The sequence below is a fragment of the Atractosteus spatula genome, chromosome 10, assembly GCF_055471065.1.
Source record: "Atractosteus spatula isolate fAtrSpa1 chromosome 10, fAtrSpa1.hap1, whole genome shotgun sequence".
NCBI lineage: Eukaryota > Metazoa > Chordata > Actinopteri > Semionotiformes > Lepisosteidae > Atractosteus > Atractosteus spatula.
In genome coordinates, this window is record NC_142715.1 from 21,509,507 (window position 1) to 21,526,373 (window position 16,867).

Sequence of the window (16,867 nt, forward strand, 5' to 3'; positions counted from 1 at the left end):
ATGCGAGTCGATCTTGAATCACAGCTGGGTGACACGGGCTTCTGTTCTGATATGGTTTACGAGAAAGAGGAGGAATCGCCAATCTCCTATAGAACATGAGTTGAATCAGGAGTGAGACATTTCGTATACTCTTGCATATGTCAACGCCTGACCTACATCGTAAAACTAAATTAAAAACTAACATTAAGTTGTCAGAGACATTCATTTATATACAAACAAGAGACAGACCAAGTAATAATTCTACATTAGTTCAGGTGGGTAAACCTGAACTAACTAACTAATAAACCTATTAATAATTCTACATTAACGTGTCCTACACTGATCAGACTAATTGACATGGTCTGATTCAGAGCCTGTGCAGTTCGTGCTAATTACAACAACGACAGTTCTGAACCCTCATCACCGAACTGAGCACAAGTTCAGCTGTTCTCCAGTTTTGTTACGCATGGTTTTTCATTGCAATTGAGTTCAGAGCTGGAGCTGATCTCCAGACAGTACAGTGTTTTGGGTAAGTTGTCGAAATTCGCATGAGGCTGCAGACAACTTACCCAAAGTGTTTTCTATAGCTTTCAGGTGCAGTTCATTTATATAAAAGAATGTAAGTGGTATAAACACAATGAGCCAGACGGCAGTCGTACCTATAATCTTCTGACGCGAGGCCTGACGCATTATTCATTACGTCACTGACCCTGCTATTGTAGGGCTAAAAAAACATGTTTTCTACATTTTTGTCTGTTTAAAAATCACTCTAAAAAAGACAAAGGGTTTGGTTTGCGCAAAAATTCCTCTTCGTTTCGAACGCAAATAAAAACCGTTTTGTTCCAAGAAATCATAAATTTGTCACATCCTTCATACTATACTTCTCTCTTGTATTAGTAAAGCATTTTGATTTAAACTGAACAATATATGAAAGGTTTAATCTATACACTTACACATAATAAGTATACGAATAAATACTCTGAAGAAGCCGCAGCTCAGGTATTAGAGAGATTTAAAATCAGATCGGAGGATTTAGAGTCCAGAGTGCAAACCAACAGCTGACACAGGTCTTTTATAGAACCGTTTTGATTTCCTCTACTTTGTCCCCGTGACGTCATTGTCCTGCTCGCAGCCGAGCCCGACACACGTCTGGTTTTTGTCACTGGGCGCACACCCTGCGGTCCATGCGGGTCCTAATACCCCAGTACAATGACGGGGACACTAAACTGTAAACAGGTGTCGTCCTTCGGCTGAGACGTAAAACCAAGGTCCTGACTCTCTGTGATCATTCAGGAGAATGGTGGTGGTGGAGGGGAGTCCCCATTACCTGTAAAGCGCATTGAGTGGAGTATCCAGAACAGCGCTATATAAGTGTAAGCAATAATGATTATTATAATGTAAAATGCAATAAAAAAAATCAAACTTTGATTCAAAATAGATTAATGTAAAAACTGATAAAGCTAATGCTTTTTTCAGGGCTATATCTACTTTTTTTTTTAAAAAGCGAAGTCTGTCGCGATTGTGAGAGTTAGAGAATGTGTTCCAGCGGGTGCCTTCATTTTGTAACGCTTACGGCCGACAGGTACTGTGTAAGAGCCGGCGTACCAGAGCAGGTGACGTCACCGCCCTTCCCTGTGATAGCAGGACTACAGCTACTGGGCTGTAGAGAGATCTCTCTTTAGCTCACGGGGCTAGGTTGCTGCAGAGAGACGCGGAAGTCCCGGGTTCGAGCCCCGGACAGTGTGGGGCCGACCTGATGCGGCAAAGGCACCCGCCTGAGCCCCCGTTGCGTTACAATATCATGAGCGTCAGTCTCGCCCGTAGCTGCGAGAAGATTAAAAGCGCACAAGTGATCTGTAGACGATGTTCGGGGAAGAAATTATTCTGTTTTCAGCACAGGGAGTGAGAATGAGCTCACAGAAGAATCCATTCTGGTTTGGTTACTGTTAGACTGTGTGTCTGAGGCTCTTTGGATCGCAACGTAAAAAAAAACAATTGCTCACATCGTGTGACTTCCACGACAGGAAGGAAAGATATCACTTTAAAAAATCAGAACTGAAGATTTGGATCCTGGGCCTCAACTTAAAAATAAACAGAGTTTAACGACAGGAAATTGATTCCAGTTGTCAGATCACGTATACGCATACCTTAGCTTTGTGCAACAACCTGAAACTTTCAGGTACCATAAATAATATTATTGCTAAACATATGCCATTCTAATCTGCAAGCGACCAGAATATAGAACACAAATTTTTGTATAAAAATGCATTAAGTCCTGTTCTACACCTGCATGCTTTGGAAGCACTGGCCTACCTGTATCAAAATATCAGATTGTGTTTCTGCAACATTTCGTGCATAGTACGCCATTTTATCTAAAACAGTCACAACGAGGGCTTTACATGCAGTCTGGGGTATTTTCCCCTTTTATATTTTTGCCACTTTATATCGAACCTGTTATACTCCCAGAAGTGCACAGTAGCTTGTACTTAAAAATATGCAATTCACCGCTGGTATAAACAGATGTGTGCCGTCTTTGCCTTTGTAAGCATTTGTTTAAAAAATAAGTTCACAATACGATAAAAACACAGAAAGCACAACCTTTATAATACAACGATACAAAATCAATACCAAATCATTATGCCAATTAAGTAACTATCCTTTGAAAACAGAGAACACCTTTATATCTACAAAAAACTTGACATTTGTATGTATTTTTGAATTACAAAACAGACAGTGTAGTCCCTTAATTCAAAGATCAGATCTTGGCCAAAACAAGACAATCAGACGTGGGCTGAATTCGGAACAGGAGCCTTTGCTTCGTCGATTATTGAGCTTTTGATCAATGTCTGAATAAAACAGAGTCGCTTTTTTAACTCTTTGATTAAAGTACACAAAAAGCACCTTCCTTCGAGCTGGAATCAAACCAGCGACCTAAGAATTCCCTGCTGATTCCACTACAGTCCTCCGCTCTACCAACTGAGCTGAGCTATCAAATGGATGCTGTGGTATTGCTCTCTGGCACATACTGCCCAATGAAGTAAAATGTGAAATGGGTGATTTAAATCCCACTTCGACATCAAGTTTCCAACTCGTTTCCTTAGTCTCATTTACCTTGAATTTAAGCCACGAACCAGGATTCTACTGTATAAACTTCCAGGGATATTACAAAATGTTTGATGGGGCATCAATCATTCCAGGCGGAAATTGATTCCTTTTTTTTCTCGAGGGATCATATTAAACATTTCATTAGTATCGAGAGGAGGATCACCAGTAGACACAAAACAAACAGTTTCTTTCTGTCTTTATTAGAAAGTAGCGTTTGTGCTACATTAATAATATTTTCGTGGAAATAAAGAAGTTGTAAATTTTAAAAATTTATATTTGAATCGAAATGTGGTTTTGAATTAAATATTAGCGTGTTCATGTAATTAGTTTGTGTTTGTCATTACTATATATATTGCCATGTTACTAGAATTTGTAACTGAAGTTTACTAGTTGTGTTTTTTATGATGATTAGACATTTGAATACAATATTGTATATAATGTATAATTTGAACTACATATTGTTCAGGTGTGAATAATTGTATATTTTAAGAATACATTTCTAAAACAAATCATTGGCTTTATTTACTAGTTTCTACACCTATAAAAATCTTTCTTTGATGTATAATAGACATCAAAGAAAGATGTCTATTATACATCAAAGATGAGCAGTGTGTGTCGTGTTCACAGCTGATAACTAGAAGATGTCTGGAAGAGGCAAAGGCGGAAAGGAACTCGGGAAAGGAGGCGCTAAGTGTCACCGTAAGGTTCTCCGCGACAACATCCAGGGAATCACCAAGCCCGCCATCCGCCGCCTGGCTCGCCGTGGGGGAGTGAAGCGGATCTCCGGGCTGAACTACGAGGAGACCCGCGGGGTGCTGAAGGTGTTCCTGGAGAACGTCACCTGCACTGAGCATGCCAAGCACGCCAAGAGGAAGACTGTCACCGCCATGGACGTGGTGCACGCGCTGAAGCGCCAGGGCCGCACCCTGTATGGCTTCGGAGGCTAAACAGGAGCGGAGCTTCACTACCGGACCCCGACGTATAAACCCAAGTGACCCAGTGACATTTGTCACTGCTGAGGTTGCTTTATGGGTCTATTTTCTATACTGTGCTGATCAATTGGAAATCAAATGGCAAAAAAGACCCGTTCCCACACCTAAGGTCAAATATTAGGAATCAAAACTGCTCGAGTGTATGGAAGCACACAGCTTTATCAAGATTTCCAAGTGCAAGATCTTTTTATTCATAAAAGACCCTATTTATGTTGTATGAGAAATATTAACATTAATACAGAATCTTTTTTCACCAAATAAATGGGCTTCCTGACTTCAGAAAACCTTCTAGACAAATACTAAAAGAGCAAAAATTCAATTTGGTAAATGAAATGAAAACACATACCCTACCAAACCTCGAGTACAGGCCATTCAGGGTGATAATACAAAACCATTTATAATTCAACAAATAAAACCTGTCAACTGGTAATCACCACTTATCATAAAAAAATAAGTAGCAATACACAGTAGGTGACTCTTGGGTGCAAGTTAAATCCATGCAAGAAGGGGTTTAGTGTTATATTTCCAAATCAGATATGCAAATGAGAGATCTGGCCCAGCCAATCTCAAAGCTCCCTTGGTCTGGAATGGAGCTGCTCCCCTCTTCTAGTTATTCACACTGGAGTTAGGTTACATATTAGCACATTTCATCTCACAGTTGCTCCAGAAACAAAAAACGTAAACAAATGACCTAGAATGTGACCACACCTATGAGAATGTAGTTCAACAGATAACTTGTAAACCTTGTCATAAGATTTTTTTTGTTCTACAAAATAGACTTTATTCCGGAAAAAAAACATCTCAAAAGGAACATCTCACACATATTAACACTCCATGTAATAAAAAAACAATGGCGTAACGGAGATTGATTGTCCGTTATCAATCTTTGCAAGTGGGGGCGGATTTGTGCAATTAAGAGAGTCCCTCCAAACCTACCACTTGCTATTGTCCTTTAATCCCTGTATAGGGCCCAAAGTCCTTTCCAGCGCTCCCTCGCCGTGGGGAAACCCCATTTGGCGACGTGGCGCTTCGTCCTCCTCCTGAGGTCCACCAGGATCCTCTCCTGCATCTCCTTCGCCCCCCACTTTATTTTGTGCCGGATGAGAGTGTTCCTCGCCTTCCAAAGTCCTTGTTTTGTGAGGGACAGCAGCAGCCCCCGCAGGTCCTGTGTCCCCTTGTCCAGTCCGGTGGGTGCCAGCCCCCAGCAGAATGTACTGGTAACTGAGCACCGCACCCGTTCCCAGGAGTTGCATAATGTTTTCCATTCTGCCCCACACCGCCTTGGCGAAGGAGCAGCTCCAGAACACGTGTTCCTGAGTCTCCTCGACAAAACACGTGTCCCGGGGGCAATGCGGATTCCTGGAGATCGAGTGTCTGTAGAGGACCTTTCTGGTAGCCAGTCTCTTGTGTACAGCCATCCAGTTGAGGTCCTTCAGTTGGTTGTCAAGTTCTTTAGGCTGTGTCCTTTCCCAGACTTGTCTGGGAACCTGCAGCCTTTCGTCAGCGACCAAATGCCCCCTCACCTCTTTGTACAGGGCTCTGTGGTTGGTGCAGAGCTCTGGCTGTCTCGTGGCCTCGTACCTCCTGCTCCACTTGACAGAGTGGATGTAGAACTCTAGTCGCATCTCTGCCTTGGGCCCAGTGTTTGACCACTGGACCAAGTGCCTCATTGGGACGGAGAGCCACAGCCTGACAAAGTACTGGTACTTGTGGCCGATGGGCTCCCGCAGCGCCCAACAGAGCTTGCAGTAGATGATGCAGTCGAGTTTCAGGGGGAAATGTGGGACATCTCGACCCCCTTCCTCGACCGGCTGACACATCCGGTTTCTCGTGATGTACTCGTACTTGCCGCCCCAGACGAAGCCAAAGATCATCCCTTGCAGCGCTCGTCTGAGTCTGGCCGGCAGCGGGTACACCACCGCCAGGTAAACCAAAGCCAGCAGGATGTCTGCTTTCAACCTCATCACTTTCCCTGTGTAGGACAGCAACTGCGTTTTCCACAGACCCAGCTTCGCGTTCACCTTGGCGATCCTCTTGGTCCAGTTGTTGGTCTCATTGTCCTGGCTCTGGAAGGAAACCCCCAGTATTTTGAGGGGCTCCATGCAGAGCTCGAGACCCTCCGGCGCCGTCGTCCTGTGCTTCCAGGGCCCGAAGAACTTCAGTTTGCTCTTTCGGCGGTTGAGTTTCGACCCCGAGGCTCTGGAGTATTGCTCCATGACCTGCAGGGCCCTCCTCAACCCCCTGTCCGACCTCAGGAACAGCGTCGTGTCGTCGGCGTACTGGGAGATCTTCAGGGTTTCCCCCGCGCCTCCCGGTATCTCCAGGGTCCCGTCTCACCGTCTCTGCTAAGGGCTCTTGAAAAGCAGGGAGATGATGCTCTCCCTCATGGTGTCTCCGAGTTTCCCCCGGCAGAAGATCTCCTGCGCCACTTCCACCAGATCTGCCGCTAGGGTGTCCCAGAAGCAGGTGTAGAATTCCTTGGGGAGTCCGTCCGGCCCTGGCACTTTGCCATTCTCCATGGACAAGAGCGCCGCCTTCAGCTCCTAGGCCGCGATCGGACCCTCCCTCACCTCCTCCGGTACTCGTGCCTTCAGCTCCTCCAGAAAAGCATCGCCTGCCTCCACCTCCGTCTGCTTTTCTGAAAAGAGCTCCGTGTAGAAAGCGGTGGCCGCTTCTACCTTGTCGCTCTCGTCCAGCACTTCCTCTCCATCTCCCCGTCTCAGGCCGTGGATCACCCTCTTTTTCTGGGCTCCTCGGACCTGATTGAGTTTGCGGAGCCTCTCCTTCAGGTCCCGTACCCGGGCTGAATTGAAGGCTCCTCCCCCGTTAGCCGAGCTGTACTCCTCCTCTAGTTGTCTCTGGAGTCGTGCAGCTTCCTTCCTCTCCCTGGCCGCCTTCCGTCTGCAATACGTCTGCGCCAGGGTTCGGGTCCTGTCTTTCACCGACTCCCACCATTCCACCATGGAGCTGTAGCCGTCTCTCAGATCGACCCAGCTCGCGTAGTCTTCACGGAACAGTGCCTTGAAGTTGTCTTCCTCCAGTATCTCCCGGTTCAGCTTCCAGTACCCACGACCGAATGCCGGCAGGTTGGTGTTAGCCACCACCGTCAAGCGCTCGTGGTTGGAATACCACTCCGGGGACACCGTGGCCGACTCCAGGGAGCAGGTTGTGTGCAGAAAGATGTAGTCCAGGCGGCTGCACACTCCCCGGGAGTTTTTCCATGTTGTTCCGGCGTCGTTAGGGCGGCACCGTCTGAAACCGTCTACCAGGGAGAACTGCTTGAGTAGCGACTCCAGCTCTGCCGAGCTAGCGTCGCTCCCCTTCTCCCGGTCGACGTTGAAATCCCCGCCGAGCACCACCTGTCTGTTGGTGGTGCAGCAGCTGGCCAGGTCAGCAAACACTTCCTTCAGGATAGAGGGTTCTGTTGGAGCATAGATGTTAATTGCTCTCAACTTCTGCCCCCTCCAGTCGATGTCTGCGACCAGGATCCGGCCCTGCACCACCGAGAAGGAGGAAACCAGCGTCATCTCTGGGTTTCCGAGGAGGATTCCCACTCCGGAAGAGTGGACCCCTCCTACGCTCCAGCATGATTCTCCCTTCGTCCATTCCCTGGTGAATGTCAGCTTGTCGCTTTCATCCTTCAGGTGGACCTCCTGTAAGAAACAAACTGAGAAAGACTTTGAGGCCAGATCATGAAAGACTCCCCGTCTTTTCAACGGGTCTATTAGCCCTCTCACGTTAGTTGTTAGAAAGGTAAGTTTCACAATCATGATTAAACAAGTGAAAGTTGAACCTCCTCTCTTTGTGCTTACAGTGGAAAACTAGGGAGTCTACATCTGGGCACTGTTTAGCCTAGATGTAACTCCTCTCGTTCGGGTCCTGGGGGGAATATGCTGGGCTCCCTCCAGGTCTCGCTGGGGACAGAAAGGTAAACATGCTGGACAGGTCCAGCCCTACCATCAGTCCCGGCTCCAGGGCGGCTTCAAAGTAATCCTCGTCTTCCTTGAGGATACTCTCCACCACCGCTTCGGGAAGGCTTTTTTCTTCCCTTTCTCCAGGAGTTTCGGGGACCTCCAATTGCTCCTGGGCCTTGGGGGAGGGGGGCTCCACTTCCTGGGCTGCCTCTTCGTGTTGTTCATGGGCCTCGGGGGAGGGGGGTTCTGTTTCCTGGGCTGTCACTTCCTGTCGTCTTTGGGCCTCGGGGGGGAGGGTTTCCATTTCCTGGGCTGCCTCCTCCGGTTGTTCCTGGGCCTCGGGGGAAGAAAGTTCCGTTTCCTCTAGGACGAGGAAATGGTTCTCCCTTACCACTCTTTTCTTTTGTCCTTCCGAAGGTGGATCCGCCCTGCATCTTTTCTCCCGCTTTCTCTTTCCCTTCTTGCTGGGAGTTATTAGGGCCCTTTCTCCGGTCAGCCATTTTGTCTGTCGTCCTGGCAGCCATCTTGTGGCACTGGTGCAGCTGGGGGTGTGGCTTCGGCAGTTTTGGTTCTCTGCGGGGGAGGTGCGGGTTCTTTGTTCTCACCTCTCTCCCTTTGTCTTGAGACCGGTTTCTGCCGGCCGGCTTCCACCACCTGCGCAAACGAAGGTTTGCTTACCTTGCATTGGTGAAGGAGGTGTCCCTCGGCGCCGCATCCGTTGCACTTTTTGGCTGCCCGGCAGGTTTTCGCCAGGTGCCCCTCTTTGTTACAGTTGTGACATCTGACGATGTCACACGTGTTCTCCTTGTGGCATCCTGGGGTAGTAAAGGTACCCCCTGTCGGCTCCGATGTTGAAGCGGGCCGGGGGGTGCTGGAAACCGTCGACGCCCTCTGGGTCCTCTTTCAGGAGGACTCGGTACTGGTGTTTGCCGTACCAGACGCCGCAACTGTCCCTGATCTCCGTCGGTTTGCCCACCACAGTTACATACCTCCCTAGGTACGCTGTTACCAGTTCCATTGGTACGTAGGGGTTGTATGTGAGGACTGTAATGGTCCTCTGGTTTGTCTTCCTCATAGGCTCAGGCCTGAAATCAGAGAAACCGGGGTGCTTACCTTTTTCTCTGATCATTTTCGTTGTCTTTTCATATGAGGCGTCCGTGGCCATGTAGGCCTCCATGTATCTCTCTGTCTTGTTGTCTTGCAGGCAGTAGAGATCTCCGGCCACTAACTGCAGGATCCCTCTCAGGAAGGTAATGAAAAAGGATTTCGCAGTTGGCATCGTCTCTGTTTTCTTGGTCCAGTGGAACCGGATCAGTGTCTTCTTGTCTGCCATCTGGAAAGGAGAAAAAAGAAAAAAGGAGAGAAAGAGAGAGAGCAAGGTCCTGTGGAGAGGAGGGTTTAGCTGCTAAAGGAGCAGCGAGGGAGCCCTGGCTTTTGTCCTTGTGGGCAAAGCCCAGCTAGGTGCAGGCGCAGGAGGAGGAAGAAAGTAAGCACCACGGGCAGGCCACGAGTACCTACTCCCAGCCAAGAGGCCAAGGAGGCAGAGAGAGAGAGAGGGAGCGGATAGCGCTTCCGAGTCTCGAGGAAGAAAGCAAGCACTGCGGGCAGGCCACGAGTACCTACTCCCAGCCAAGAGGCCAAGGAGGCGGAGCAAGAGAAAGGGTGAGGGCAGAGGAGAGAGCAGAGAGAGAGAACGTTGCTGCCGGATCCCACCCAGCTCAGCTGCTACTTGGCCTTAACCCCTTAGGCTCAACCTAGTGCGATACCAGCTCAAGCACTCTTCAGGATCTTCGATCACCTTCTAGAACTTTGGAAAGACAGGAACTGCAGGCATGCCACTTGCACTTGATCTTAGCCAAAAGGCCGATAACATTGGATTCCAGCTCACTGGCCCTGCAAAACTTAGTTCAAGACTTTAAACTCTCAGACACATATAGATGTATATATCCCACAACAGCAGGATATACATGGTCAGGGAGGAATAGCAGCTCCAGAATTGACTATTGCTTTGTCTCAGCGAGAGTGAAAGTTGTTGGGGTCACTCTTCAGCCTGTCTTCTTCTCAGATCATCAGGCTTTAGGGTGTAGAGTGGAACTCCAGGGCAGGACTGTCTTTGGCCCAGGCCTCTGGAAACTCAACACAAAGCTGCTAGAGAACGAGGGGGTAGTATCCCGCTAGAAGGAGAAACTATCACAGTGGCTGTCCTTGCAGTGTCTGTACGGGTCAGTAGGAGAGTGGTGGGAGGAGGTGAAGGTGAGGACAAAGGCCTTTTTCATGGCTGAGGGAAGGAAGGCTGCTGCCAGACGGAGAGGAGTGCTAGCCAGGAAACAGAGGCAGCTGCAGCGTCTCTACACGATGCTGCACAGTGGCTTCGATGTGCTCGAGGATATCACCCTTTTAAAAAAGGACATCTGGAGCATAGCTGAAGAAAGTAGTCGAGGAGTGCTGTTAAGAAGCAGAGTGCAGTTCTTAGAAGAAAATGAGAAGTGTACTCGCTTCTTTTTCAGGAAAGTGGTAGGCTCCAAGTCTGTCATGGAAAGTGTAGTTGATGAGGAGGGACGAGAGAGAACAGAGCCGAGTGCTATCCTCTCCTGCACCGAGGCTGCAGGGCTGCCCATTATCCCCCTTGTTATTCGTTTTGGCTATGGAGCCCTTAGCCTGTGCCTTGCGCCAGGATCAGGCCATTAATGGGATACCAGTGCCTGGAAGTGGGGGAGGAGAGGTAAAGACATCTCTATACATGGATGACGTCACCCTGCTCCTCTCTGACAATGCCTCAATTAGCAGAGCTCTGCAGTGCTGTGATAGTTTCTCTTTGTCTTCCTCTGCAAAAATTAACAAATCTAAGAGTGAGATTTTTTATCAGAACTGGAGGGAGCCAAAAGAAGGACATGATCTCAGGCTGCAAGAGAAGAGAATTAAGGTCCTGGGGATGTATTTTGGAGAAGAGATGGGAACACTAAATTGGCAGAACAAATTGCCAATCTTAAACAAAAAAATGATGCAATGGAAGGACCGAGACCTCACCATGACAGGGAAGGTGCTGGTCATCAAAGCTGAGCTCTTGCCTGTCTTGAATTTTCTGGCTTCTACCTTCCCAATCCCACACCGTGTTGCGGCGGTGCTGAGGAGATTGGTGTTTCAATTTCTATGGGGTGGGAAGCAGGAAAGACTCAGAAGGGAAATAATGTACAGGCCGCTACCCTCAGGGGGGAAGTCTGTCCCAGATATTGCTACGAAGCTGCTGTGCATTTTCCTGGCCTCTGTGCTGAGAGGCTTTGCAACAGCACCTGCAGCGCGTACCTGGACTTATTTTTCCAGGCTCTGGATAGGTAGGGAGGTGTTCAGAGTGTGGGGTGTCAGACCCAAGCTGGATGTCCCACTCTCTGACACATGCCCTGCAATTTATGGGACAGTTAAAAGTTTTCTAAGATCTCACCCAATTGGCCATATTCCCCTCCGAGATGTCAGCGTCCAAAAACTGGAAGATTTCGTTGCACCCCAGAACAATAGGCAGACCCCTGTGGGCATTTTAACATCAGCCCAAACAAGGAAGGTGTGGAAACACACATCCTCTAAGTTTCTGTGCAACATTCACAGAGATTTAGCCTGGAGTGTCGTCCAACAGTGCTTACCGGTACGAACTTTCTTGTACCGTAGGGGCCTCACCCCCAGCCCTCGCTGCGTTAGGGTGGGCTGCGGCGAGGAGGAGACGGTGACCCATCTCCTGTGGTCCTGCTTTTTTGCTAAGGCCTTCTAGGCACAGTTTGAAGATTGGTTGCAAGCTCTCTCGCCCCAATTTACCCTGACCGCTGCTTTCGTCATATACGGCATCTCTCCTGTCAAACTTCCTCCTGACGTGTTTGACAGGATCTGGGCCTTGGTGAACAGTGGGAAAGACGCCCTGTGGAGAGTGAGGAACATGGGGCTGTTTAAAGGCATCGAGGTCCCAGTCAAGGCAGCAGGTAGCCTGGCCCTGTTCATCACCTGAGAGAACTATTACCTCAGAGATCTGTGGAGAGAAGGGAGGGAGGAAGCAGAAAACCTGTGGGAAATAGAGAGCATAGGTCAATATCTCAAGAAACTGTGAAAAACATTATCATGTTTAAGTAAAGAATGTGATTTGCACCAGAAAAAAAGAAATTGTTGCTATGTAACTGGTACCGTGTCAAAATGTAATGAGATGTGATCATATATACTGTTTTAAGTATGTATATTAATGTAAAGCTTTCTAAATTGTGATGTCCTGTACTTTTTTGTGAAAAGAAAATAAAGTTCTTAAAAATCGCCTTTTACTAAAGATTTCCGTGGAGAGGAGCATGAATGAGTTCCATGCAATTTTTGTGCTTCCCTGCCTTCGGGTGGGCGCAGCTGGGCTGGTCAAAGAGAGAAAAGAATCGCTCGCAATCGCTCTTGTTACTGCGGTTGTGGCCATCTGTCCCGTGAGTCCTGGATCTCCGGCCTTCTGATTCCCACTCTTTTCACTGGCGGGCGGGATGTGTCCGGCCGCCGGGGATCTTGGGAACTCGATTTGCATAGCGGCTTCCCAGAGTGCGACGTTTCCGGTACAGTGTGGCCGGTTGTTTTCCGAGTCATCGCGTCGCCGCAGCACGGATTGGGCACGCCCGCAAGCCGAGAGCCGCAGGCGATGAGCCCGGAGCTGAACGGGCCACACTGGCTCGTTTGTGAGGCCATAGATCACCTTTCCATCCTCCAGGTTTTCCTCCCAAAACCTACGGTACCAACGGCGACCCCTGCTGGCCGAGAGAACAAAAGCTTGCAGCACCTGGTATTCCCAGGCAGTCTCCCATCCAAGTACTAACCAGGCCCAACCCTGCTTAGCTTCCAAGATCAGACGAGATCGGGAACATTCAGGGTGGCGTGGCCGCAAGCAAAAGCCATGGCGCCTGACTCGCTACTTGAAGCTGTGTGTGGCTGGGGCTCCGCGCCCCCCGAGCGGGACTGAAGGATCGTTCGTGTGCAGCTCTTTGGAAAGGAGCTTCTTTCCAAATCGCATTGTGTACCTGGATGTTGGCGAATGTGCTCCCTTGTGTTGACTTGTCCCGCACTGGAGGAGAACAAACAAACTGCTCGGAGGAGCACAAGGCAAGTCTTCACAAGACAAAAACCTCCAATGCACAGCACTCAAAACATTTCTGGGCTGTCGCGTGTTTATTTCAGCACATAAAGCGCACCAGTCCAACACGTCGGCCTGGCGCGCGGCGCCTCCACCCTCTTGTGGCCTTGCGGCGTCAGAGCAAGAGGCTCCTTCTCGCTGCCTTTCCGCTGTGTTGCAGAGCCCTGAGAGGGAACCTGGAGCGCACACTTTGTGGGGGGCGGGAGACCGCGTACGCGCTCTGCCCCCGATCTCTTGCGCGAGTGCTAAATCTCACGGCGCCAGCCAGCGGCCAGGAGACAAGTACAATATCGCGGGACAGGGGGGCCTCGTCATTGATTGTTACATATGAGACGGGGATTAGGAGGAGACCCCGACTGATTGGTAAAGGGGAACACTAACACCAGAGTGACACCCGCGGCGTCTCATTTTGAGAGACGCCCTGGGATTTCTTAATGGCCAAGGAGGGTCGGGACCTCGGTTTTACGCCTCCCCCGAAGGACGGCGCCTGTTTGTGCAGCAGAGTGTCACCATCAGGATGCTGGGGCATAAGAAAGCCACACAGACCGCAGGGTGAGCGCTCCCTACTGGTCCCAGTCACACGTCTTGCAGGAGCAGCAGCAACCTGAGCTTTTCCGGGGGGAATCTCCCATCCGGGTGCCGGCTAGGCTCACACCTGCTGGGCTGCCGTGGGTGAGCCCAGTCGAGAGTCGCAGGGTGAGATCTAGTCACCGGGGAGAAACGATACAAGCGAAGGATTACTCGGCTCCCAGCACTTGAAAAGGCCGACAAATGACTCGTTCCCGCCGGAGCTGAATGTACCTGCATGTGTCGTGTCGTCTACTTCCCCCGCCCCGCTGTGTTTGCTGTATTGTCTTTGAAGCCGGCCCCCGAGACGAGACGGGCTGTTCCTGTGCCCCAATTAACACTTTACAGGTGCCATTCCCCGGCATTGTGGCCATTGTCGGTGGTCACACGCGATAAGATAAGGTGGAGGAGGGCGGGGCATGCCCAGCGCCAGACATTCAAGGAGGGGGCTGTGCGAGGTGAGGTGAGGTGCGACACGCCGGAGCCCCGACGCTGCTAATGCGGAGCACTTGTTGAACTGGCATTGAAAGGACGTGTGCGCACGGTGCGAGCCTTCCCTGCGGCGGAGCGTGGAAACTTTCTCCCCGCGCTGCAGGAGTTGTGTGCGCTGCAGCAGTGCCGAGAGAACAGCACAGAAGGCAGCAGGCTCTGGAGAGCGGGTAAGAGACAAACCTTGTGGGCAGGCGAGCAGGCCCGTTTTTTGGAAATTGCTGAAAAGGCTCCGGTGTTTGTTCGGTGTGTGGCAGGCGCACGACGCGAGCTTGCGTAGCGATCTGCCGGTCTGGTGTTATGCAAATGAGGCCGAATTGCGTCCCGGGACATGCTGCGAACGCGCATTGGCGACTGCATATGTGTAGGAAACGGCGCGCTCGTTTTCTCGTTTTGCCCGCCCAAATTGAGCACGGATACAATAGAGGTACAGCCATTCACTGTTTGACATGTCTGCACTGGTACAGAACCTAGCAATCAGAAAACGGGTGAAACTGTCTTGAGAATTAGCATACAGTACCGAGGCCCCCATGACCAAATAAAGGCTAACCTCGATAATCAGCCTAAATAATGCAGACTACAGCAAAACGACTGACTTTGAAAAGGGAATGAATGTCCGGAAGGAGTAGTGGAACCAGCTTGTAATGCTTCTCCGGACCTCTAACTAAAAGAAACCGGGAACCAGCAGTGGCATCGACTCCTTTCGAACTGGGATCCTATCGCAGCTCGTGGTGTCGTAACTTACCCTTAGCCGATATTGGACCAAGCACATCAGGGGAGAGCGCGAACGCAGTCCCCCACTACCAGAAATTATGCAGTCGACATTCCCACATTTGGGGAATTCGCAGGGGTCAGCACAGCCGGAGTGCAATGGCCGAGCCTCCCCCTGGGTGAACCGATTTTTTAAGAACTTTATTTTCTTTTCATAAAAAAATTCAGGACATCACAAATTAGAAAGGTTTACATTAATATACATACTTAAAACAGTATATATGATCACATCTCATTACATATTGACACGGTACCAGTTACATAGCAACAATTTTCTTTTTTTCTGGTGCAAATCACATACTTTACTTAAACATGATAATGTTTTTCACAGTTTCTTGAGATATTGACCTATGCTCTCTATTTCCCACAGATTTTCTGCTTCCTCCCTCCCTTCTCTCCACAGATCTCTGAGGTAATAGTTCTCTCGGGTGATGAACAGGGCCAGGCTCCCTGCTGCCTTGACTGGGACCTCGATGCCTTTAAACAGCCCCATGTTCCTCACTCTCCACAGGGCGTCTTTCCCACTGTTCACCACGGCCCAGATCCTGTCAAACACGTCAGGACGAAGTTTGACAGGAGAGATGCCGTATGTGACGAAAGCAGCGGTCAGGGTAAATTGGAGCGAGAGAGCTTGCAACCAATCTTCAAACTGTGCCCAGAAGGCCTTAGCAAAAAAGCAGGACCACAGGAGATGGGTCACAGTCTCCTCCTCGCCGCAGCCCACCCTAACGCAGCGAGGGCTGGGGGTGAGGCCCCTACAGTACAAGAAAGTTCGGACTGGTAAGCACTGGTGGACGACACTCCAGGCTAAATCTCTGTGAATATTGCACAGAAACTTAGAGGATGTGTGTTTCCACACCTTCCTTGTTTGGGCTGATGTTAAAATGCCCACAGGGGTCTGCCTATTCTTCTGCGGTGCAACGAAATCTTCCAGTTTTTGGACGCTGACATCTCGGAGGGGAATATGGCCAATTGGGTGAGATCATAGAAAACTTTTAACTGTCCCATAAATTGCAGGGCATGTGTCAGAGAGTGGGACATCCAGCTTGGGTCTGACACCCCACACTCTGAACACCTCCCTACCTACCCAGAGCCTGGCAAAAAAAGTCCAGGTACGCGCTTCAGGTGCTGGTGCAAAGCCTCTCAGCACAAAGGCCAGGAAAATGCACAGCAGCTTCATGGCAATATCTGGGACAGACTTCCTCCCTGAGAGTAGCGGCCTGTACATTATGTCCCTTCTGAGTCTTTCCTGCTTCCCACCCCATAGAAATTGAAACATCAATCTCCTCAGCACCGCCGCAACACGGTGTGGGATTGGGAAGATAAAAGCCAGAAAATTCAAGACAGGCAAGAGCTGGGCTTTTGTGACCAGCACCTTCCCTGTCATGGTGAGGTCTCGGTCCTTCCATTGCATCAGTTTTTTGTTTAAGATTGGCAATTTGATCTGCCAATTTACTATTCCCATCTCTTCTCCAAAATACACCCCCAGGACCTTAATTCTCTTCTCTTGCAGCCTGAGATCATGCCCTTCTTTTGGCTCCCTCCAGTTCTGATAAAAAATCTCACTCTTAGATTTGTTAATTTTTGCGGAGGAAGCCAAAGAGAAACGATCACAGCACTTCAGAGCTCTGCTAATTGAGACATTGTCAGAGAGGAGCAGGGTGACGTCATCCATTTATAGAGATGTATTTACCTCTCCCCCCCCACTTCCAGGCACTTGTATCCCATTAATGGCCTGATCCTGGCGCAAGGCACAGGCTAAGGGCTCCATAGCCAAAACGAATAACAAGGGGGATAATGGGCAGCCCTGCCTCACCCCTGAACAGACTTCAAAGGGGCGTGATCTATTGCCATTAACCATTACTCTGCTGTTGCTACCTGTGTACAGCAGGTTAATCCACTTTCTCATGATG

General features: G+C 49.5%; 1 protein-coding gene and 3 non-coding genes across 4 annotated transcripts; 1 reads left to right on the top strand and 3 right to left on the bottom strand.

Moving 5' to 3' along the window:
- The first annotated feature begins 3,725 nt into the window (after positions 1-3,725).
- LOC148825793 (histone H4-like) lies at positions 3,726-4,031 on the top strand. Its single transcript, XM_088926300.1, has one exon. It carries the CDS (start codon positions 3,726-3,728, stop codon positions 4,029-4,031), a length of 306 nt encoding a protein of 101 aa, XP_088782426.1.
- Positions 4,032-4,337: 306 nt separating this feature from the next.
- Positions 4,338-4,393, bottom strand: LOC148825794 (U7 small nuclear RNA). The gene has a single exon (XR_016093292.1). It is a non-coding gene; the product is annotated as a U7 small nuclear RNA (small nuclear RNA).
- Positions 4,394-12,764: 8,371 nt separating this feature from the next.
- Positions 12,765-12,883, bottom strand: LOC148825795 (5S ribosomal RNA). The gene has a single exon (XR_016093111.1). It is a non-coding gene; the product is annotated as a 5S ribosomal RNA (ribosomal RNA).
- Positions 12,884-14,955: 2,072 nt separating this feature from the next.
- Positions 14,956-15,119, bottom strand: LOC148825796 (U1 spliceosomal RNA). The gene has a single exon (XR_016092200.1). It is a non-coding gene; the product is annotated as a U1 spliceosomal RNA (small nuclear RNA).
- Positions 15,120-16,867: the final 1,748 nt, after the last annotated feature.

What these genes read in the sequence shown, in the direction of transcription:
- LOC148825793 (XM_088926300.1), top strand. Translation starts at nt 3,726, where the DNA reads ATGTCTGGAAGAGGCAAAGGCGGAAAGGAACTCGGGAAAGGAGGCGCT.